Source organism: Mesoplodon bidens (genome assembly GCF_964165515.1).
Source record: "Mesoplodon bidens genome assembly, chromosome: 10".
Classification (NCBI taxonomy): Eukaryota; Metazoa; Chordata; class Mammalia; order Artiodactyla; family Ziphiidae; genus Mesoplodon; species Mesoplodon bidens.
In genome coordinates this window covers 36,992,778-37,017,389 of record NC_138172.1, presented here as the reverse complement: position 1 = coordinate 37,017,389, position 24,612 = coordinate 36,992,778, and the positions used below count along the sequence as shown (strand labels likewise).

General features: G+C 54.7%; 1 protein-coding gene across 1 annotated transcript in view; it reads right to left on the bottom strand.

The window, feature by feature from the left end:
- Positions 1-24,612, bottom strand: part of POC1A (POC1 centriolar protein A) — a 73,407-nt gene that overhangs the window by 31,015 nt on the left and 17,780 nt on the right. The window contains exons 8-9 of the mRNA XM_081246820.1: positions 16,135-16,203; positions 13,491-13,586 (exon numbers count right to left, since the gene is read on the bottom strand). Coding sequence (XP_081102946.1) covers positions 13,491-13,586; positions 16,135-16,203 — 165 coding nt within the window. The remainder of the gene's footprint in view (positions 1-13,490; positions 13,587-16,134; positions 16,204-24,612) is intronic.

Genomic DNA, 24,612 nt, shown 5'->3' with positions numbered 1-24,612 from the left:
ATAGACACAGCTGTTTTCTCAAATCAAAGCTCAAAAGAAACCTGGTACTGTATTCCCCGCACATATTTGTGGACTAGATCTACTACAGCCTTGTCTGCCCTATAATTTAGGGTTCCGGCCTGGAGTCCAAGAAGAGAGGAAACTTCTGGTTCTAAACATAGCCTTGAACCCAAGAGGAATTCTAGTTTCTTAAAATCATCTAATTGTTTGGCAATCTTGTCAATGTTCTTCCAAGCCAGCCCAAGTATGTGTGTGGGGTTTGGTTACCGCTGCTGGCTTTTGTCTAGAGTATGAATGTGCAGGGTGCCTCCATGTGTTCCCCACACCAGGCTCCCAAGGACAGTGAGCCAAGAGGCTCGAGGGGATGGGGCTGGACAGCGTCCTTTGAACTCGATCAGACTCTGTAAGATGACAGATCCCAGTTCAGTGTAAGAGCCACCCTGTGACCCCAGGCTCCCACCAACGGGAAGCAGACAGGGTGTCCTCTGAACTAAGAACTGTGAAGCGGTCAAAGGATGGGTCTAACCTGGAGGATGAGGGATCCACGTGCCTGACCCAGGCCTCCTCACACAGAACCAGTGCCATCCAGGCACCAAGACCACAGGCAGCTTGGCCCACTTTCTCACCTCACAGTCCTCTCCTGAGGGTCCCTCTGAGGCAGGGGCCACAGCTACCTCTGTCATCCTATTACACCTGTGTGGGTCACAGGCCCCCCTGGCATGTGGGAGATGTTAAGTGCACAAACCACAGAACCCCTGTCTCCTCACTCAGGCCCAAAGCAAGACCGAGGCTCCCACCCTCAGGGCTATGTCAGCCACTCCTGGGCTCAACCCCAGCCATCTCCTGCTGACTCCCCAGCCGTGCTCTCCAATACTTGGTTTCCAAGTCTTTCTCCCCACACAAGAGGGCTGACTTATACAGCCAAATGTGTTTCAAAGGCGTGAAAGGACGGCCTTGGTAAGAAGCAGGAAACAGGAAGTCATTCCAATGTCCAGATATGCCCCCAGGAGAAAAAAGTAGGGCAGGGGAGGACTGTCCTACTGAAACGACACGTGAGGGAAGCTGTGGGGAGAAGCGGGGGAGGACGAAACGGGGAGAGGAAGGCTAAGCAGTTGCAAACTGGTGGCAGCCATGAGAAAGCAAGCAGACCATCATGCAGCGAGAACTTTCCTGTGCCCAGGGGAGGTCCTGGCCCTCCTGGTTCTGAGCGTGGAGGAAAACCAACCCAGGCTTTAGGGGTGGAAGCCCTCCAGGTCATCACACCTGGTACAGCCAGAAACACGTTGATAGGCAGCAAGGCAGAGCCCAGGGCTCAGGGACACGGATGAGAAGGAACAGGGAAGGGCAGCGTGGTGGGAAGCCTCAGGAGGAGGCGATGCTGCAGAGCATCTGCTGCCAGTCTGCCCAGAGTTCCTGGAGAGGGTGCACCTCCGGAGCATTTTGAGAAACGACAACGTCCACAAGCAGACAACGCCACCCTGCGGTCCCCATGCTGGTGACCAATACCTTTGTAAGAACTCCCTTTGAACATGACCTGTTTCCTGTAGGGCCGGCTCTTGCTCAGTTCAGCTCCACACACGTCACTAAGGGCCCACTCCAGGCTGGGTGCTAAGTAGCTCAGGTTGTTACCTCCTACCTTGAGACAGAAACACCTGCCCTCCCCCACCACAAACACCTGAACCGAGACACCCTGGGCAGGAGATCAAGGCTTCTGATAAAGCTTAAGTGTTGACTGTAGTTTTTGTTTTGTTTTTTTAAATTAAACTGCTTTGAACTAATTTTAGACTTAGAGAAAAGTTGCAAAAAATAGTACAGAAAATTTCCATATATCCCTCCCCAAGGCTCTCCCAGTGTTAACACCTTACATAACCATTAGTACAATGGTCACGCCAGGAAATTAACATTGGGACAATTCCATTAACCAAACCAAGGAAGGGCTCCATTTGAGGTTCACCAGTTTACCCATTAATGTCCTTGGATCCTGATGTTCCAGAATCCTATCCAGGATCCCACAATGCATTCAGTTTTCTCTTAGTCTCCTGAGATCTGTCCAGCTCCTCAGTTTTCCCTTGTCTTTCATGACCTTGACATTTTTGAAGAGTACTGGTCAGTTTTGTTGTCAAATGTCCCTCAGTTTGGACCTGTTTGATGTTTTCTCACAATTGGGGTGAGGTTATGCATTTTTGACAAGAGCACCACAAAAGCTACATGCATGACACCACAGGGCTCACACAGACAGGTCTTATATATCAGACAGGTCTTATATATCTTACATATCAGTGATGTTGACCTCAATCAATGGTGATGCTGACCTCCCTGCCAGGTTTCTCCAATGCAAAGTTACATCGTTCCCTGTGTAGTCAATCATGGGGCACGGTGGCTTGGCACTGTGGCTCTTTAAAAGGGAACGTGTGGCTGTCATTACAAACTCTGCGTGTCAGCCCGGCTTGCTGATGGCCGCAGCTGCCCCACAGATGAGAGGCATCTAATGAAGATGAGCGGCAGAGCCGACGTCTCTGGAAGCCGCCGAAGCTCTCGGTGACAAAGAGGAACAGTAGCAGTTTATTTATAGATCCACTTGAAGACAGCTCATTGTAACTACTGGAGTTGAATTTTTAAAACCTCGGGAACAAAGGCTGGCTATTTTAAACTCTCCTTGCACTTAGTTCAATGGAGAGTGTTAGAGGCACCAACCAGCCCCGGGCACCACTCCCACCACTCGGCAATTCATATTTTGTGCAGCATCTCGGGACAGGAGCAGAGCCTGTCAAGACAGATAACCAGGACCGGCTCTGCCTACCCCGCAGAGGCAGCGGGCCTCCGATGAGCCAAAGCCCTCACCCCGGTGCTGCCCAGGGAGGAGCCAAGGGAGGCTGCCTCCCCCCACCCCAACCCCGGTGTCTCACAGCCTCCCTTTCCTGGAAAATGAAGTTGCACACAGCTGTTGTGAATCAAGGTTACATCACCCCTCTCCCTCCCTCCCCTTGCAGACTGAAGAGGGACAGCGCACCCCAGCGGACGCCTGCCCCAGGACAGCTGGCAGTAGCTGGCCCACCTATGCTGACACATCTCCAGGCTGGGACAAGGGCGTCCTGGAGCTCAGAGTACACAACTCTCCCTTGTGGACAGTGGGAGGGTGGAGCCCCAAGGCTCCGCCTGGCCCGGCCCCACTGCAGCGCTAAGCTAAGGGTGCTCAACCTCTCCACGTAGCAGGACCACGCTGAGGAGGGGAGACGTGGGCTTTCAAAGGCTCCCACGTCCCTATTTGAACAAAGAACACAAAACAATATTCTCGACACAATGCAGAAAAATGTGAACATGGACTAAGCATCTGATATTAAGGAAATATTAATTTTGTTGGATGTGATAAGAGCACTGCAGTTATTTAACCCAGAAAAGTCTTTATTTAGGGTAACATATCTGGATTAAACAAAAATATTCCAACTTCTAAAAAAGGGTGGGAGGAGATGAACAAAATATGATCGGCAAAATGCTAAAGCTAGGTAAAGGATACATGGGGCGGTGGTTCATTATATTATTCTCTCTACTTTTTGGGCTAGCTTGAAAATTTCCACAATACAAAGGGTATTTTTTGTTGTTGGTAAAAAAATAAAAGCTCCAGGCTACTTGAATGAGCTGTGGAGCTGAGGCCAGGCAAGCGGGACCCCAGGAGGAAGGTGAGGCACAGGATCACCCCCACTCTGGTGTTCTGGCACTTTCAAGCACAGGAGGCAAATTAGGCTGAATCCACAAACGTTCAGACCAGCTTTTGGCACTGCCATAGAGAAAGCCCCGATGGCACCAAAAGCATTCAGTGAACCCTGCAACAATGTCTGGACCTTCAAAGAAACTAATTTTAAGATAATCTCCATGGAAACCATCTATTCTGATTTTTTCCATGGTAACCAATGAGAACATAAACACAAGCATTATCCAACACCCTTACACCACATGGGCAACGCTGCCATCCAATCTGGAAAATACAAGCTGAAAAGGGATTTTTTCCATTGAAAATGAAAAGAAGGACTAAAACTTCTAGTCCAGACATATAGATTCTCCCACCCTCCACTGCCCACACCACTCCTTACCACCTGCCCCCAAACTGACAAACCAGGTGAGAAAGTGGTTTCCTTCATTTAGCCTGGGACCATCAAACATGGCAAAAGGAAAGCGCCAGAGCCTGCCTCTAGCCTCACACACTCAGCCCACGCTGCCCACAGACAGCAGAATGTGTCCACTGAACTCTGGTTTCCTGAGCATTCTGCTCAGGTGTCCAGACGCATGTTGGGCACCACATGGAGACCAAGGCCCCAGGCCTCCAGGGCAACAAGTTCAGCCTGTGAAAAACTGACCGTGGCAGAGAGGGGCTGCTCCACCAAGCAGAGTGCTCTGGGTAGGTGGAGCAGGAAGATTTCACAAGCTGCTGCCCTTCCTGGGAAGGCTGCATGGAGGAGGTGCCATCTGCAAAGAGACTAAAAGGAGGAGCGCGGTTCTGCTGGGGAACAGGGGGGTGGAGCCAAAGAATCAGTCAGATTTAAGCAACTGGGTCTATTTCCACCTGTGGCTCATTTATTCCATTTTCAGGTTTCTAGGTTTAAAAGCAGCATGGAAGGGGAGGGAGGGAGGGAGGCAGGCAGGGAGGGAGGGAGGGAGGGAGGGAGGGAGGCAGGCAGGGAGGGAGGGAGGGAGGCAGGCAGGGAGGGAGGGAGGGAGGGAGGCAGGCAGGCAGGCAGGCAGGCAGGCAGGCAGGCAGGCAGGCTATCTCTCAGATGCCACCCTCTCTACTTCGCATGCATGGCCTCTGCTGGCTCTCTGTGGAGAGGGGACTTGTCAGCGTGGCCTAACCAGGCTGTGGATGTTTTATCATCTGTCACCAAAATGGTAGCATCACTGCAGTGGCCCCAGGGCTGAAACAAAGGCACTCTGAGGCATGCGGTGTGCCCTGCCCAGGGCTGTGGGTGCCTTGTAGTAAAGCACCACAATGTCCAGACCCCACTGTCCTGTGATTTGGGCTCAATTCTCCATGTGCAACTGTGGAATCTCCACTGACCTTGAACCCACGCTTTGGCTGCCAGGGGGAAAGGAAACCCACAACAGCTCTGAGTCCCTTGAAAGAGATGAGAGCTCTCACAGGTGTGTGTGAGCGCCCAGGTTCACACACCAGGTGTGTCCCGATGCATGCAGGTCTGGACACAAGGGCGTCCAGGCTTTGTCTGGATTCCACAGTGACTATCTTAATACATCTTGCCCTGGATTTCTGAGACTACGTCCCCTGTTGGTTTAAGTCATTAATAGGCCTTCCTTCCTAAGAATTGTGCCATTCTCCTCTGGATAGGGACCTTGTGAAAGGGATGGGAATTTTCCAGTGGCGGGAAACTACCATCAGCCCCTCAAAAGGGCAGCTCAGAGAAGGGAGTTCAGTTACTGCCCCATCCCACAGCCCCATCCTCTTGGTGCCACTGCGGTCATCGCTGTTTCAGGGCTTGTTCCTGCTCTTGCTACCTGGAGGCACTTCCCCAAAAGGCTCTACAAAGAAGACCTCCACCTGGGGGTTAAAATGTTGGGCCACAAGCACCCAGGCCGTCTCAAGCTCAGGTGTCAGAGACTCACCCGCCAGCTTCCCTAAAGGCCCAGCAGACTCTGGAGGATGGGAGGTGACCTAGGCACCCCCATCTGCGGGTTAAGAGGTGGACACTGAGGACAATGCAGGAGGCAGGTGGCCTGGAGAACATGGATTCAAGCACTGATGACTGAACTGATGCAGCAGCACTAATGGCCAGGACAGGAGCTGAGAGAGGACGACAGGCCCGGCAGAGGCCCACGGAGGGCTGCCCTGGGTCCCATCCTCTGACTGATGTCCTTGGCTGGTAATGAAACCACGCATCTGCCTGCCCAGTTGTAAACAGAGCTCAGTGGGTTTAAAGAGTGCCTTTAGGTCTAAAAAGCCTAAAGGGCAGCACTGGGATTTCTTTTAACACCGCACCAAGATCAGAACCACCCACACCGCTTTTCCTCTTCCGGAAAGAGGAAGACTACAATGCTCCCAACTGGGCTGAAGGGACGGCAATTCTCCAGGTGCCTCTCCCAAGCTGTAGCCCCCATGAGCCACAGAAACTTCCTAAGACGGACAGAGACTCACTCTCTCTCTCCAGCCACCTCCCTGCCCGCGATGCCAGGGTGTCAATCGGCTAGACTGTTTTCCAACCAACCAGCAGCAACAGCATCACCTAGAAATTTGTGAGGAATGTAAATTCCTTACTGAATCAGACACTCCGGGGATGGGGCAAGCTAAATTTTAACAAGCCCTTAGGGTGATTCTGATGCACACTAAGGTTTGAGAACCACTGCAAGAGGCTTGCTACAATAAATGTCAAATGGTAAAAGGCCTGTCTCCTCACTCCACTGCCAGGAAGCCCAGTAACTCTGCCTGATGCGTTTCTGCAAACATTGTTCTCATGCTTGTCAAAGGCAACCCCTCCCTTCTTGTAAACAAAGTAATCATTTAACATGTGCCTGGTAGCAGCCCTGACCCACCTCCCAGCAAGTCAGTTGTAGCCTCTGGAAGGAAAGGAGAGGGCATCCCGCCTGCCTCCCAGTACTGGATACAACAGGTCAGCGGGGAGGGCTCAGCCCCTCACTCTGATCCCTGGGCCCAGGAAGCCCCTCTGCTAGAGGCGTCGAATATCTGGTGCTCCTCGACCATGCACAGCCACATTACCCATCAGCTACTGTCCAAGGGTTCTCTGTTTCAAGCAGGAAACTTTCTTTAAATATCGCACTTTGGTGACAAATATTGAATCTTCTATATTTCTAGTCTCCTCTGTCTTCCCATGGAAACTAAGAAACCTAGAGCACTTTCCACGACTTCCATTCAGGTAAAGATGGGTAAAATGCAATCTGAGCGTGGAGTGAGGCATCTGTCTGAGCACCTCTATCGCCCAGGGTCAGCAAAGGCTGTGGCGGCTGCCCTGCCCTGCCCTCACCCCTGCAGGATGGCCTTTTGCAGAGTGAGCTGGTAAAATGGAAAATGCCCAGAGAAGTAATGTACTCTGGGGGGAGAAATCAGGATACAGAGAATCCAGATGACCTGTCTGAGGTTACAGGAGAGATGTGCCACATCCAGCCAGGCCCCAGCCTCGGCTTGGAACAGGATACAGGGGCAATACTGCCAGCCAAGCTCTTAAAGTGGCTCCCAGAGCCAGAAGTTTCCAGCATCATCCACCTCCCTAGTAGGGCTGCCCGAGAATCCTCTCCAGGGCAGCCATCCTTGTAAGATTGCTGTCCTCACCGCAGGAAGCACCTAGCCAGCCAGGTCTCTTATTGTTCCCCTGTACTGTGCCCAGCCCCAGGCCATTCCAGGTGATCTGGAGACACCTCACAGGACAGGAACCTCAGGGTCTTAGTGGGGGGAATAACGGGGACCAGCAACGGGGAGTCAAATTTCACAAAGGGTGAGGGGCATGCAGACACCAGAGGCCCCAAGGTGGTGCTGCCAGGACTCAACACAAGCGCACGCACACAAAAGTGAGGAAGAGCTGTTTCTGAGTCACCAGAGTCTGTCCTGTGCTGGGCTTGCATATCTGTCCCAAGGGCTGAGGAGGCTAGGATGCCCACTGAGAAATGGGGAGAATACCTCTTGATCATTTCCAGTCCAGGGTCTCTTAGTTTTGCTAACAAAAGGGCTGAGACCCAAGGGCACAGGCTTGATTGGTACCTGGGCCACTCACCAGCAGTTGACCTTTGAGCTCAGGTTTCTCCTCTGTGCAGCACAGCGGGCAGGAATGAATTATCCCATGGGAGTCATCCACTAAGTCCCAGGAAACATGAAAACAAAGTCCCCACTGTTCTTAAGTCAGCCCCCAAGGCCCAGGCCCTGCCAGGCCCAACAATGGCCAAACCAGGCAAGAAGGTACTGGGAGGGGCCAGGGAGCGTCTGCTTTCCTGTGTTTCTCACCAGGCTCTCGTTCACATGGATGAAGGAGACTGTGGAAGGCCAGCTATTCAGCCAGAGGGTGCAGCAGAGTGAGAGCCCCCAGCACATTAAGAGGCACATCTCAACCCCCACAGATGCCCCGAGCCCAAGGCAAGGCCAGCCAACGTGTTAGGAGTCTGGGTCCCATGAAACCAACACTTTTCCAAGATGCCTGTGTGCCTGGCATCCTCTAACTGAGGATCTGCTGCCAAGAGCCCCTTGCAACAGCTTGGAGAACTCAGAGCCAGAACTGGCCTCAAGTGGAGAAATGAGAGGCTCCCCTCTAAGACACTTGGGGTTCACAATGCCCCATCTACCAACCCACACTTCTCCTCACTACAAAAAGCAAATGCCAGCCAGAAATGTGTATTCTCAGTAAAAGACCCAAGTCATCCAAGTTCCCAAGTGAGAAAGCAAATCTATGAGGCAGGTGGAAACGGGTCCCTTCCCCAAACTTGACCCAATGACTTCTCAGTCCAGGTGCCTGCATGAGAACCCAGATCTTGAGCAAACGCCACCTGGGACTCCCAGATCCTCAGCGTGGGGCAAGATCCAGTGCCAAGACTCTCTGGGCCAGGGATCAGGGCCCAAGAATCCCTAAGTCAAGCCCACTCTGTATAGTGCCCCAAAATGGAAATGTGGGAGCTGAAGGGGGCACAGGGGGTGTCTGGGGTTCCCCCTTCAGAACCAGAGAAACTAGGAAGAAGAAACAGGCCATCCTTAGGGAAGGCTGAGGCCTTGGACCAGATATCCTTGGCTAACCTGGCCTCCTCTTCCTGGGGACAGTCCTAGCACAGAGTCTCAGGGGGTCCTGGGCACCATGCCCTGAGGAGTCAGAGGGTGAGGGGGGGAAAAGAGGCCTGTTTCCACCCACCTCATGGATTTGCTTTTGTGTCTGCGAGCAGAGAGGACTTGGGCTACTCATCAGGAAGCACAAATGACACCCGCAAGAGTCCAGAAGCCACAGTGGACCTCACAGGGATAGTCTGCTGAGCGGAGTCAACCTCAAATGTGACCCGGTCAGAAGGGCCCCCACCCCCGCCTGCTGTCCCTCACCACAGCAGGTTTAGAGCACATTAAGTCCCTTGCCCGGGCAGGGGACTCGCCTAGCTCTGTTGGACAGAGGAAGGAAAAGGAACATTTTAAAAATAGCTAAAGCTTGGTGAGCACTTGCCACATGCTGGGCACAGTTCCAAGTGCCTGCTTAGCATGTACCACCTCGTGAAATCTCCCGAAGGAGGACCTGGCATCTCCCCATTTGAGGTGAGTGGAGAAAAGCCCTCGGCCCTAGACCTCAAGGTTCTCTGAACTGGAGGGCAGCCAGCCCAGAGAACTCAGGAAGTGGTTTTTTACTTTTACTGAATTACCTAGAATTCGGCCTTCTTCCACTCCCGCCCCACCCAGCACAACCTTCCTTCTCAATTGCATAACAGGCTCAGATGTTTGAAGAGAGGACAAGAATAAGATTATATCAGAATAGATGCATCTTTGCTATTAAAAATGGTTTGACAATGCTTCTGTGGTTGAGGCAGAAGTCAGTTATAGTGGCTGGGACTTGGGGGGCACATGCAAATCCAAGGTCAGCCAAGACACAGTGGTCCATAGCCTCAGGGACAGACCAAAAAGCAGAGACAGCAGGAGGGAATGAGAACGGTGAGGATGAGCACAGAGGGCGAGAGGACGAGGGCTGTAGCAGGAACAGAGCTAAACAGGAGCCCCTTGAAAACGCCAGCACAAGCCCCTGCCACAGACAGCTCGTGGGGCCCCACACAAGCCCCTCTGGGAGGCGGCTCATCTGCTTGAAACCTTGCAACCTTCCTCCAGCCATGCAGCGTGTCGTGGGGCAGACCACGAAGTTTCCTGCCCACCCTCAGCCCAGCGCATGGGCTGGAGTCCTTCCTCTGCAGGCTTCCGAGCAGAGAAAGCACCCCAGCCACAGCCCTGAAATCCCTCCTCATCGCAACTCAGCCAAGAATAGAGGGAAAATGGAACCCATTATTCTCATTCTGAAGGGCTGGGAAATGGCTTTTGCTTTTCAACATGAAATGTGTCTAAAAATAAGCTGTGAATTTCAACCAGAGGTTGAAAATAGCTCCGGCAGTGAACAGAGCTCTGTTCAGAGTGGGCTCAAGGATGGCCTTCATTCCAAGAGCGGGAGTTGAATGCCACAGTCAGGGCAGGGGTCCAGGGCAGGGGCTGTCACAGGCCCACAGGGCTGCCCTTGCCATGGTCTGCCCCTCTGGCTTTAAACTGTCAAACTCTAATAGGCATGTGGTCCAGAATTCAAGATCCAGCACCTGGTCCAACGTGCTTCCTAAAATCCCCAAACGTGCAGGAGTGACTTGTGCAGCATTAGAATCTGAGACTGTGTGCAGGCAGAGCTGAAGGGGGAGGGGCCTTCAGGTTTGAGAGCTCCTTGGGCACGGTGGTGGTGCTCGTGGGCTCTCTGAGAAGCCAAGCCAGCAAATCACTCACCAGGTACTACTGTAGAGCCCGGGAAGCCCACAGGCAGGAAGGGTAAGAATACATTCTAAGTGTAGTGAAGAAGACCAAGTTGCTCAAGGTCTTTTTTTGTTGTTTACCATCCCCATAGAAGATTCCACAGTTTGATAAGCCAAACGACATTTCTACAAAATGGGCTTGTGTTAGAAAGTCAGGCTGAGAGACCTGGGCCACAGCTGTTAGCGGGGAGCCCAGATCTGGCCCATCAAGCAGGAGCACAGGCTCCGGAGTCCTCAGTGCCCCCCCTAAGCTCCTCCCACCCTGACAGCCATGCCCACATTCCCACCCTCCTCTTGCTGCTGCAGCAGCCCCCTTTCTGGGCTCACTCCAAGGCAGGAGTTACTGCAGTGATTCTCAACTGGGAGCAGTGCTGCTCCCCAGGAGACATCTGGCAATGTCTGAAGACATTTGTGACTGTCACAACTGGGGGCGGGGGATGCTACCGGCAGCTAGCGGGATGCTCCCAAACATCCTACAATGAACAGGATTTCTTTGGGTCAAGATTCATCTGGCCCAAAGAATCGACGTGCCGAGGCTGAGAACCCCCGGGTTGCTGGAAGGATGGTAATGTGGACAGAGCTAGACGGGTGGGGGCTCCCTGAACTTACAGCTCCTGGGCTCCCTGAGGAGCTGAGACACCCCGGCTGGCCACAGAATCGGTCACCAGTACTATCTCGGCGCCAGGGAAGCCCTGGGGCAGGACGGGCAAGACCATACTCGTCAGCTTGCCTTCCCAACTCAGGGGAAGATCTAGCCACTGAGCCGTGCTATACTGACTAGCTTGCCTCAGTTTGGGAAGATGAAAAAATTCTGTGTATGATGGTGATGATTGTTGCCCAACCGTGTGAATGTACTTAATGCCACTCAACTGTATGCTTAAAAATAGGGAAAATGATGAATTTTATGTTACATATATAAAACAAAACAAAACAAAACAGCCTCCCCAGCTCTCCTCTTGACCTGGGAGTCCTGAGATCAGAGCAGCCCCTGCAAGGGTACACCGGTGGTATGCGTGTGTGGACACAGTGCGTCTGGAGGAGGACCTATAGGTCAATTCAGAGTCTCAAAGGGGCCTGAGACAAATGAGGAAAAAGCCCCAAACGAAGAATGATTTTAGGGTTAACAAGTCAAGTCACTTCATAGGTTAGCAGAGGTCACCTACATCACACATGGGGTCCTCAGAGCCTGTGAGTGTATTCGGGTCCCATCGTGGAAATGGAGGCTTGCAAAGAGTGGGTGCTTTACCTGGGACCACACAGCCAGAGCCCACACCCCTTCCCCAATTTGAGCCCAACATGGTGATGCCCACTGGGCAGAGGGGAATACAGGAACAAATGGTTTTCCTGAGCCCGGCTGATGGTTTGAGCGCCCAGGCCCTACCCTGCCCTGTCCTGCTGGCTTTCCCCACCCCACATCCTTCGTCACAGATGATCAGGCCCCACAGCTATGGGAAGCAAAGGTGCCCCACACCCCGTCTCTGAGCTAGGGCTGAAGGGACAAGAGGCAGCGTGTCCAAGTTACTTTCTCAATAGCTACAAGAAAAGGAGCATGGGATTCTCCCCTTGCTGGTGATTACTAACCATTCCCAAGAGACAGGTGGCAGGGCCCTCCCCCAGGGTGGGAAAGAGCTTCCAGGCAGCCCTCTGCCACCTGTAGTTTCTAGCTTACTCAGCCCTGCTCAGAGGGACCAGCATGGTGGGTCCCCAGGTCCAGGCACCAGGGCAGGCAACTAAGCCCCAAGTGTCTCCTCTGTGAGTGAGAGCAGTAACTTTACCCACTCATCCTGATGAGGTAAGGAATATACAGGGCAGTACACGTAAAGGACTCGGCAGGGCCTGGCTTGCCGTAAACACCCAAGAGACGGGAAGCTGTCGGGGAGTGGGCATGGACCCCAGAGGATCCCAACTCCACAGTTTGGAAGATGCCTTTCTAGGTGGAAGATGAAATGGCAGCAAGCACACCACCGTGCAACCCAACCACCCCCTCCCCGCGCCCCCCAACAAACCCAAAAGCTGAGAACCGGCCACTCCTTAGCAAATGTGGAGGGAGAACAAAACCTCTGGGCCAAGGGCAACCCTTGGAAGAAAAGCTTTAAATCCCAACCTGATCTGTTCCTAGAAGAAGCCCCAACACACAGGATGGGGCGTGGGCGGGGCAGGGCCCTCTGCTGGAGCCAAAGAAAGCCCCGGGATGGACTCAGAGGCTTCCTGGTTCTATTCTGGGCCAACCTTGACTTGGGCAAGCCGCTTCCTGTTGTTCAGGCCAGTTTCCGCGTGTGGGAGAGGCCACGCTGCCTCTAAGGTCCAGGAGGGAGAGATTTAAGCAGCCTGAGGCCACTGGAGCTTACAACCCTCACAGTTCCACCTCCTTGGCTTCACCGTTTATTTTAGCCAAAGCTGAATGTGACCTTATTCAGTGAGATGGTATCAGTTATCTTTTTTCCCCAAATATTTGTCCAAAAAATATTAACTATTTTAATTCAGGAACACTGAATGCCCTTTTACCAACAAAGGTACTAAAAATGGTCTGTGGCTGAGGAACTTCCTTTCCATGTAAAAAAAAAAAAAAAAAAAAAAAAAAGGAAGTAAGAACAACAGGGCTGGGGCCCTTCCCATTTGTCCCAGCTATGGCTTCAGGCCCCGCACCCTCTAGGAACCCGACATCGAGCTCAAGGCTCAGCAAAGGATGGGTCCTTCCTTTCCTCAGGCCTCAAACAACCAACGGCCTACAGCATGGAAACCAACAGCCTACAGCATAGTCCCCCACCAGACGGTACAGGGCCTAGACACCCAGCAGTGTGCGCTAACAGCCTCTTCATGTCTTATGTGTTCATTCTAGATTTGAAACAAAGCACCACAAGCACTTAAGTTTTTGGTAAATGATGAGATCTTACCAGGGTCTCTTCCCTGTGACCGGCCTAAGCCTGCAGCACCCCTACCGTCCCCGAGCCCAGTGTTATTCACCATGACCCAGCCCACCAGTCACAGGGCTCAGGATATGCCGTCAAGCCACTTACCAGAGTCCTGGAGGAGCTGGCCAGCGTGGCCGGGGGCCTCTGCACTCTTAGGACTTCTCCGTAATTGACATCAAAGTTACTCTTCCAAACCATTACCTGCCGAGACCAATAAGCACACAGAATCAGGGGGAGAAAAACCCCTTACCAGTCCTCCTCCACGGAGAAAATGGGCCCAGAGGCTACCCCCAAAGTTCTGGGCCAGTGGTGGGGTTGTGATCCCCACCTGGCACCCCACTCCCTCTGGGACCTGCCCCATCTCTGAACAGGCCCCGAGAGGATCAGGTGCTCCACCAGGATGGAGAGTCACTATCACCACTGGGCCTCTGCACTGGCTGCTCCCTGGGCCTGGGATGTCCCAGGCCCAAGCTCTGCGTAGCTGGCACCTCAGGCTGAAGTGTCTGCTCTAATACCACCTTCTCAGAGAGGCCTTCCCTGGCCCTCCTGCTAGTTTTTATCATAGCCGTCTATTTATTTCCTTCAAGGCATCAGAGTCGATAGTTAGTTAATCTTTGTCCCTTTTCCTTGTCTACCGACTGTCTCCCCACTAAAATACAAGTTCCTTAGGGTGGGGGCCTGGCTGGCTTCACTGTGAGAAGTGGTTCAGATACAGACTCCAGGCCAAACAACTAGGGTTAAGATCCTGGCTCCACCCCTTACTGTGTGGCTCTAGGCAAGGGACTCAACCTCTCTGTGCCTCAGTTTCCTCATCTGTGAAAAGGGGATGGTCATAGTTCCCACCTCACAGGGCTGCAATGAAGCTCACAGGAGACAGTCTGGCACAGACACTGGCCCCCAGGGAGAAGTCGGTAACATGTCCATTATTCTACATCCCACTGGGAGGACCTTCATGCCCTGAGGCTCCTCCAACAAAAGCTGGGCAAGAGCGCTCCCTGCTGGAGGGTGCGGGCCACCCGTGGCTGCACTCCTCTAGGGCCACTTCCAGGATGGCAGGAATTGTGAATCGTGGCCAGTAGTCAACTGAGGCCACAGAAAAACCAACGAATCCACATAGGATGGAAATTCAACGTGCCCTGGATGCATGCCCCATCGGGATGCAGCCACGAGCCTGGTACTTTGGGAGGCTGCTCGCCACTCCCAGAGCAGCATCACTGTTCACTGCTCCCCAACTGATGAGCATAGCATCTAGGGTCTCTCACTTGTCCCCTTTACAAAAAGAACATCGGCACACACCCCCTTGTTTATAGGGTCCTGTGTACTGCACGAGCCTAACTGCTGAATGGTCCTGAGCCAGGGAATGGCTATCAGGAATGTGAAGAGAGAATGTCAAATGTCATTCCCAAACGGCTCTCAGAGCAGACAATCAGAAGGCAGCCAGGGAGCTAACAGCAGCGGCTGCCCAAGGAGGGGCCAGGGTGGGGGAAGCCCTACTTCCTACCAGGCTGCCTCTTGTGCTATGTGAATTTCTTTTGCCAGGACTTTATTTATGGTGTGAATTTACTGTACTAGTTTCCCTAGTCTTCTGAGCAATGAGCCAGGCCTCCATGCCCAGGGGAGGCTCAGGGGTTCCCTCTGCCCTCCTCCTGCCTTGTGTGGTCAGCACAGGAACCGGTGCTGGTATGGGAAGATGCCTGCCATCCCTTAGCCATGCTGTGCCTCCAACTGCCCTCTGCTTTACTGGCAGAGACTCAACCAGAATCAGTCCATCAGGCCGGGGCTGGCGCTCACTGGGAGGCCAGCAGCACTTTCCTGGGCACAGCTGTCAGAGCTGTGAGGCCCGGGAGCAGTGGGATGAACATTCTAGGTGACACACCAGGTCACCAGTGGCTCGGAACAGACACCCCTTCCTCCCTGCCTCAGGGAAGTGTGGTTTTCTGGACAAGTAGCACTGCGCCAGAACCCGGAGAAAGATTTCCAAAGGGTGGACTCTTCAACGGCCCTGGAGCCTCCCAGGTGCCAGACTCTGGGCCAGACCCCAGGGACAGGGTGCCCCGCAGGAGGCAGGTAATCAGGGCTGAGCAGTCTGGGCAGGAGGCACCAGGGTGCCTGACAGGCAGCCTGACAGGCTGACAGGGTGACAAGGCAGGACAGGACCTCCTCACACATGTCCTCGCTCTGCAGCCTGGAGTTGGAAAATGCTGCCCCCTCAGACAGCACAGGAGCACAGGATGGCAGACGACAGACTGCAGGCTCTAGCGCAGGCTCCAGCTCTGCTGCAGCCGAGACTCGGTTTCCTCACCCACAGAACAGCTGAAGAGAAGGCTTGCCCCACTCGGCTGCCCTGAGGACTGAATGAGGGGTGACGCTCTTGCCACGTTGCCCTCATTACCAGGCCCGCAGTAAGCATCCAAGAGTTATCTAATTATTCACCTATAATCAGGAGAAAGAAGTTCCTAGAAAAACGTTTTAACTTTCTCACGGCAACAGTAACCCAGACTTCCTACCCACGCTGGTTTGAGCTGGCAGGGTTTTGAGATGCTGCCACACGTCGGCACCTGCAGCGCTCCTGCTCTGGGGAGGCCAGGGCCCAGCTCTGGGGGCCCCACCCCAAGATCCAGGCCTCAAGATTGCTGAAAGCCACCAAGGAAGCTGGTGAAACCCAGCCTGTCCATCCCCAAGACACCTCGGCCCCCTGTTCTGTTCTGCTCAGTATCAGCTGAGACCCCTCAGATCATTCTTTACTTACTTGTTCATCAGAACCTCCAGAAGCAAAATACTCCCCCGTTCTTGAAAAGGCAACAGTGGTGGCTGGACCCTAGGAGAACAAGCCAAAAAGAGCAAACGCCAAAGGTCACTCTAGATTCTCAATGCACAGGAAGAAACCAGAAGCTAGTGAGCGAGTGCAGCAGCAGGACTCAGTGCTGAGCACCTCATCCAGCCCATGCCCTCCCCAACCTTTGGCGGAGGAACTGGCAGGTGCCCAAGCATGAGCACTACTGCTGAGACTCTGGTCCCAAGCACCACTAACAAAAGCTGGGCCATGAGGTCGAGGGTTGGGCCGACAGGAATGAGCAGGAAAGGCCACGCTGACAGCCCTACCGGACTGACATCACTGTCCTCACTTCCCAAGGAGAAGCCGGACGTCAGAGAGGTGCACTGACCTATCCCAGGCCCAGCACTGGGGCCAGAAGTCGGTCCCCCTGACCCAGACCATGCACCCCCGCCAACACCACACTGCAGCTGACCAGAGAAGCATGGAGCCCCGTGGAGGAGCCAATGAGCAGAGGCAGGGCGCTTGGGGAGCTCAGGCAAACCAAAAGGCCAGAACCAGGGCAAGGAGGAGGATGCGGTGGGGTTACTGAAGGTGCCTGGGCAGGGGAGCAAAGTGACGTGTCCCTCTAATGGGCACATCACTTCCCTCATGCTGGGGCCTTGGGAGGAGACATGCCACTCTGGCTTCTCACGCGCTGAAGGTCCACTGAACTGTCCGAAGGGTGATGTCAGGCCTGCATCTGGCCGCACCAGTGAGCACATTCAGGCTTGGGGCAGGGGGCATGATCTCCTGGTAAAGAGTGGGGGCTCTTTCCCACACGCCTGAAACCCATTGCAGAAAGATGCACAGAGCAAGAGTCTGCTCGGCACACCACCACACTAAAAGTTTGGCCAAAAGGAACCATTGCTTCCTTTTGGCCAAACTGTTAATGCGGCAACACCTGGCATTCCCCAAGCAAAGCCAGATATAAGAGGTTCTCGCCAGATGATGACAGTGCGGGCCCCATCAAAGGCCACCTCAGTTCCTCCAGAGCAAGACAGGGAGCAACAGGAGCTCCAACAGCGAATATGAGGGGCCTCCAGCAGCAGGGCTGACACAGCGGTGGACCCGTGGACAACAGGAATACTGGGAAGCACTTCCACTCGGTGGCAGAAAAGACTAGACAGGTTGTGGGCTGGAAAGGGACCCGACAACACGGAGCAAGGCCAGCTTCTGCCTGCCCAGAAGAGACAGGCAGGTTAGACAGAGCTGCCCCCTGGGCCCAGGCACACTGGGCAGGAGGCAGCACGTCTGCCCATGCTTCTGGAATCTACCCACGGCTCCTCCTCTCCGAGCTGCCCATAGTGGGGGTGATGAAGAAGTACAAGGGGCCAGAAGGGGCTGGGCTCACAGCAGCCCGGGAGTCCTCTGCAGCCATCCATCAGGACAAAGGAGATCCATTCTCACTGATGGGGAACAATGTCCACTTGCATAGGTGAGTGTGCAATACCAGGAGCGCAGCATCACGGGCTGCAGGCACAGGGCCTGGGGGTAGGATGGGAGCAGGTCGTCTGTCGCCCAGATACCCTTCCAGGCGGACAGTCACCACACTGACAGGACTTAAGTCGGGGGAGGCAATTTCAGGTGACTTACTTGAGTCTTAGAAATCTCTGTAATTTCCCATACTTTGAATTTTTTAACGAGTATAGAGCACCGTTACATTAATACAAAACCAAAACAAAACTGTTCTCATTTTGAGGAAAAACAAAGAGGGAAGACAGAAAAGGGAAGGAACACAGCACATGGAGTGTCAAAAAAGCCAGGCTCAATGGCTGCCCAGAGCTCATTGAGGAATGGCAGGTTTCCAAGAAGTCACAGCAACTAAGGAACCAAACAAATATTCGTGGGTCAGTCTCCTTTCCTGTTGACACTCAACACCAGATGCCAAGCTGGGGACAAGATGTTGGAGGCCAAGCAGCAGCAGGACCACTGAAGAATGTGGCCGGCAGCCCAGTTTGGCAGGGGGATCAGGACCAGAAAGCAGGTGCTAGGAGCCCTCCAGGCAAGAAGAACTAGAGCCTTCCCCAGAGTCCAAGTCCCAGGAAACTCCAGGGAGGGCTCGAGCGACAAGGGCGCTCAGAGGAGCTCTTGAGGGTTGAGGCCTACAGTCCTCCCCAACAGTGCCCGTTTACCAAGAGGACTGCATGGCTCCTGCACCAGGTACCTCGGTGTTCCTGGAAAGAGTGGTTTCCACGAAGGATCCTACCCATCCACCCTGGGGCCCACAGCAGCAGTCCAGGGCACTCAAAGCACAGCCCACAGAATGGCTGGCCCTGGGCTCTGCTGTGGGCCAAAGTCATCATGGACTGCAATGCAGACTCGGCTCTTCACTGCTGACAATCTTCAACCCAACCCTTGGTGGGCCTTCGGGGCCCCAGGCCACCCAGACCCCCAGAGACCTCACCAGGCCCTCTCCTCTGCCCTTCCCATCAGCACCCTGGCCCCACTGAACTGCTCGCCGCTCCGCAAAACCGTGAGCTCAAGAAGGCCTCTTTCCGTGGTCTTTCTGCAGCCTCCTACATTGAGCTCTGAATTTGGTTATTTTTGATCTTTCTTGGTTTTAAATAAATTCATTTAAGGCTACAAATTTGCCTCTGACTGCCATCTTAGAGCTTGGATCCCCAAAGTTTCCCATATGCAGTATTTTCACTGTCCTTCATCTCCAAATGTTCCATTTCCACTGGGATTTTCTCTTTAGCCCAGCAGTTATTTAGAAGTGAGTTCTAGTTTCCAAACCCTGGGGGCTGGGGGAGTCTCTTTTATCACCGGCAGGGATCAGTTGTGATCAGGAGTGTTCTCTGAGACTGTCCCGCCTTCACAGTGACTGATTCCTTTCGGTCAATTAGTCACTCTTGATGCATTAATTCACCGGCTAGGGCCAGGCGTGTGGCCAAGCTGTTTCTTCCCACAGGCAAGGCCCGGGGCCTCTGCAGCGCCTCCTGAGCGGGACTCCGAGCAGCAGCTCTCAGCTGGGCCCTCGGCAGCGTGGGTCTAACTTGCCCCTGATCGCCAGGGGTGCCCACCTGCCTGAGGCCCTGGTCCCCATCTGGCTCCAGGCCAGGTCCACTGGCAGGGACGCTGCCTAGCCTCAACCGGATCCTTCCTCCCTCCCTCTCTGGATCTGGCCAGTTGGGGCCTTTTGTGAGATGATCATCGTGAGCACTGGATGCAGCCCGGTCCCCCACCTCTCTCTCCCCCCTGACCCAGCTGCACGTGGCCCTCAAGCTCAGCTGGACTCACACCCAGTCATTTCACCATACACCGGCTCTGCCTTGCCAACCTCCAGACCCAAGGGACCCATACTGGCTGGTTCCTTCACTCTCAAACAGCAAGGCGTCAATGGAGGGGGCAAAGAAAGGCAAAACAAAGGATGCCACGGTGTTTAGATCCCACACCTCCTGACGACTCTCACTCCACAGCCCCTGCAGTTTGTCCAGACCTCTCCGCTGGCCTCACCCCCTCCGGCCTGACTCCCTGAGTCCCTGCACACCTGAACTTTGACCGCTGTGGCCACAACAGCTACAGGGGCAAAGGCCAGGCCAGGTACCCCCGCCCCCACCCCCACCATGCAAGGGTTTTGATATGTTTTTCACTGGCTGCCAGTGAACAAAAAGCAACGTCACACCACATGCCCCACATCAGAGGTAAAAGAAGAGCGGCCATCAAACAGATACATGGAGACCAAGGAGGCCTCTGGCATGGGTGCTCTGGACTCTGACCCCCATGCTCAGGCAGACACCGCAACCCAGTCCACCAGGACGATTCTTCCACAAATCCCCGCGAGGGAGGCTTGGCACTCACTCGCTAGACCTGTTGTGGGCTGGTGCTTATGTCCGTTCGTGGGGCCCCGCGGACAAGAAACTGGCCACCTAGGCTGCTCCTGACCTTGGCCAAGGACACCTGTTCCCAGCCCTCAACTCTGGGCTGCCGGGAGGGGACAGGGGGTCAGGCTGAGCTCTTGGTTACTTCAGTTGGAGTAAGTGAGATCCTCTCCCTCTTAATGTCCCCTCACTTCTCCTGGGAGCTGCCCAACCATCCAAGGCAGATCTAAGCCTCTCAAGCAGCAAAGCGAGTCTCCAAAATGAACAACTACACAAGGGCCACAGGGCGCAGAGAAACAAGGTGGGAGGGGCCCATTCTGAGAGCTTCCTTCCTCCTGGGGCAGCCAGGGGCGGCCCACGTGCCCAGGCCGCTCTGTCTCCCTGCTGTCTCTCCTCCTAGAGGGCGAGTCCCCCTTGTTGCCACTTCCCCAGCCCCAGCCCGCCAGCGCGGCACAAGCTGCCAGTAGCGTCGGCCGACCCCGTGCTCTGAGCCTGTGATTTCTCGACAGCCGAGCACAGCCCCTCACACAGCTGCCCCGGGTTTGGGGCTCCGGGCCCTGGGTGATGGGTGCTCGCTCCACTGCGGGCCAGCTGAGGTTCGGGGAACCATGTGCCCACTGGTCCCTGTGCGGTTCAGTCACTCCACAGAGACACGTATGCCAACTGCACAGCCGCAAACACCAGATTTAACGCCCCACCCACGCCCCGCCTACTCTCCTCTCCCAAATAGCTCTGGGGACTAAAACCAAATGAGCATGTCTCGAGATTATGTTTCGGAAAATACAGAAAAATAAACCTGTATTTCTAGAACGATGCCCCCACATTTGCCACACAAAACTATGGGGGCCTTGCTCGGGGCACAAGGCTTCGAAAGACAGCTGCCGTTGGTGGGAAAGCCCTCCCCTCTGCTGGTCTTCCCTGCGGCAAAGTGAGGGGTGAGCGGGGTGAGGAAGCTCCCGTGCAGCTGACGCCCTAAGTCTGTACAGGATCCAGTGAGAAGCAGGGTCTCCCTTTCCTCCTGCTTAACTGTCCCGGTCGTGGCGGATCCCCACAGCAAGACTTCCCAGAGCCTCAGAGAAGGCGCTGGCACCCCTACCCAGCCCAGTGTCATCAGATACCCAGCCTGTCCTCCAGGAGTCAGGCCCTGGAAAAGACCCAATGGGCGGGACTAATAAAGGGCAATGGAAGCAGACCTGTAGACCAAGGCAGCAGCAGGCCGAACCCACTCAGGACAGCTGCTGGGGACAAGCTATCGGGGAATCACTACAGCCCACCCACTGTGGGACGGATTTTAGGAGTTGTGTGACAAAAGAGAAGCCAGAGCAAGAGGATGTTCTGGGGCAGATGAGAATAACCCTCAATAAAATAAGAAGCCAGATAAACCCTTCAGAGACTCTGTGGGTGAGTGAGAGGAGGGGAAATGGGTGAGCCCCATCCCAGAGGGGGAGGGGCCGACGGCTACAGCCCTGTGCCCATCAGTGGGCATTAAGTCATCAGAGCCCCCTAATATGTACTCAGTTTCCTAACAAACATTACCCAACCATGGTGCCAGGACCATGCCCATAAGAGAAACTTTAAACAGCCTTTTAAAGAGCTCTCATCTAGAACAGCATGGGGTCATTTTCCAAGAGCTGCGCAGGACAGGGACTGGCATCTGTGAGGACATGTCCTCTCCCATTATGACAGATATGGGCGTCGTTCTTACAGAGGAGGAAAGGCTTGGCAAAGTCAAGGTCTTGCCCACTGTCACAGGTTAAGAGGTGGAGCCAGAATGGTTTGACTCCAACGTCCAAACCCTTTCCTCCCATTTGTGGCCCCCCAAGGCTCAGGGTTTTCTGGCTGAACAAGATGGGAGGGTGTCCACCATTTTTCTAAACCAGAAACAGGTGGGTACAAGCTGTTCACCCCTGGAAATGTTGGGGTGTTTCCTTAGAAAGCTGGGCATCAGATAAGGCTGTGAACCCTCCCCAGCCGAACGTATCCGGCACTTGGTCTCAGTCAAAGCAGCTGGCAAAGGTGACCGGTGCAGGCTCTTTTCCAGCCCAATCACTGAGAGAGAAATCATCCCGGTGTCCCCAGTGGCGGAGGAAGGAGGATAGTGCACCATATCCAGGCTGGCAGTGCCTCCCTGCTCTGTTCACTCTCCACCCGGATGGGCAGATTTGTCTGGAAGCAGAGGGCTACCCAACCTCTCAGCCCCAACAGGCTCCTCAGCCTGTCCCACCCCCCTGCCCTGGCAAAGGCATCAGTGTCTGCTCGGCTTGAGTTTGGAAACCTGCCGCCCCTGCACAGCAGGGGTAGCAGGGCGGTGAGGGGCCAGGGCTCATGTGGGGTTGGAGCCAGCAAAGGGCCTGCCCAGCTCTCTGGCCTGTTCCCCAAATCACCTGGAGACATCCACCCCGTGGAAGCCTCTGAAGAGCCACACGAGCCCCAGCTGCAGCCAAGGAGCTGTTTCTGGGGTACAGCACATGTGGCGTCAAGCTCCCACGGGGCAGGAGCCTCGCTCAGTCACCAGCCACACCCCCTGAATGGCCCTCTGTGGCTCAGAGTCCCAAAGCCAGGACTGCAAGGGAGAAGCACCAGAATCCTTCAGGCTCACAATAAACTTGTAACTGACGTCCATCCCCAGCCCCACAGGTAAGCTGGCCTCACATGGGCCGATGGAAGTGTGACCAATCACATGCACTCCAGAGAACCACCAAACTGCCAGCATGGTCAGACTCCTGGGGGCACAAGCTGTCCTCAGTGCCAGCACGTGGGCCCAGCCCAGGAGACCCAGGCCACACTGGGTGATCCTGAACTTAGCTTTGCACTTGGCATGTGCCTGTCCTGGTGCCCCTATACCTTTAGGAAACAATAAGAGACTTTGGGCCTCAACTCAGGCAAGAGAGCTTCTACCCAACAGCATGGCCTCCCCTGACCCTTCCTCACTTTTCCCCCAGTGGGGCTGGCTCAGGCCGGCCCTCTCACAGGACACGGAGATACTTCCCTGCCACACACAGAGCCCCCTCTCCTGCTCAAGGTCTGGCTCCCCGCAGCACCAGCTCTCTGTGGCAGGCTCCTCTCGGCTGGCCTCTGACCCCCGGCCTGCACTGTCCCTTCTCATAAGCGTGGACCTGGAGGCCTGAAGGGGTGGCTGCTGCACGTGGCAGAACAACTCAATAGCCCTCCCTCTACGGCTCCCTCGGGGCTATGCCTGAGGGCGGTCACAAGGAGGTCCTCCAAGTCCAAACCAAAGCTTCCTGGGGATCCCTCTCCTGCTGGACCAGAACGCCATCACCTAGCAGCAAGGCTGGAACACAAGAAGCTATGAGGCCCGCTGGCCTCCTACACAGACCAGTGATCTGAAAACAAGAGTGAGATCACAACTTCTAAAAGCCATACATATGAGGTCAATGGGTGTGGTGGAAACTGCAGATGTGGGTACTCGTTCCAGGTCAACAACCCTAAGCTGCATGAGACCCCCTACAAGTCCAGACCATTCTCTGGACCTCGGTTCCCCCACCAGGACTCAAAGGTGCTTTCAAATCTGCCTTCTCATCTGGGGGACAGAATCCCTGGGCATCTGGGACCACTTGGGAGCTGTGGGTGCCACAGGTTTCAGGAAGTGGCTGGTGACAGCTGTGCTTGGTGGGGCCCTCACTACCTCCTGGAACAGAATGTGGAAGCTCAAGTCACCAAGGAGTGCAGCTGTGCATCTTCCCGGAAGGACGGGACAGGGAGGGGACTTCACGAGCCGGGGAGCCTAAGAGGACCAGACACTACACAGAGCATCTGGGCGGGGCTTCAGCCCACTCCTCAGCCTGTGGTGCAGGCCCTCTCCCTGTGGCTTGGCAGGGGCAATACATTCTCCAAAGGAGTCAATACATCCTCCAAAGGAGTCAATACATCCTCCAAAGGGTTGTCAAAGAACTTCTTCCTGGAGCTGAGCCACTCTGGCCCAACAGCATGTCACAAACCCTCATAGGTCAGGGACATTTTCGGAGCACACTGGCTCCCAGTGACAACACAGGCCCAACTTCCATGGATTCGTCCCCTCGGGGAGAGCAAAGCCACTCCCGCTCCCGCTCCCAGCCCAGATGTCCGCCCACATTAGGTATCTGGTCCAGCTGGCGGACTGATTTTAACAACTGCCCGAATCAAGGCTGCTCAACCACACTCTCCTTCCTTAGGAAGCCACCCTTAGCTGACTTTGAATCGCCCCAAACCCAGGGGCAGAGTCAGACCCAACAAGGAGCCACAGCAAACCCTGGCAGACTGGGGCACAGAGTGGGGGCTAGGTTTTGCAGCTCCCCTCACACACACACACCACGTGCTTGCCCTCCGACATCAGCCCAGAGACCAGACTCTTCAAGAGTCTGTGCCCAAAAGAAAGCGCCCTGGAGGCAGAGAGGGCAAAGGAAGTGGGCCAGGTCTGCCCACGTGGCCCGCTGGAGAACCCAGCACTGAGCTGCCACCGGTGAGTGCATGGTGGTCTCACTACAGGTCTTGAGGAAGAGGAGGAGGAGAAAGGGAGAGATCAGCTCTCCAGGAAGAGGAGAGGGGTTAAAGCTAGTGCAGGGCTCTGGCCAGCTCCTTCCTCCCAGAATCG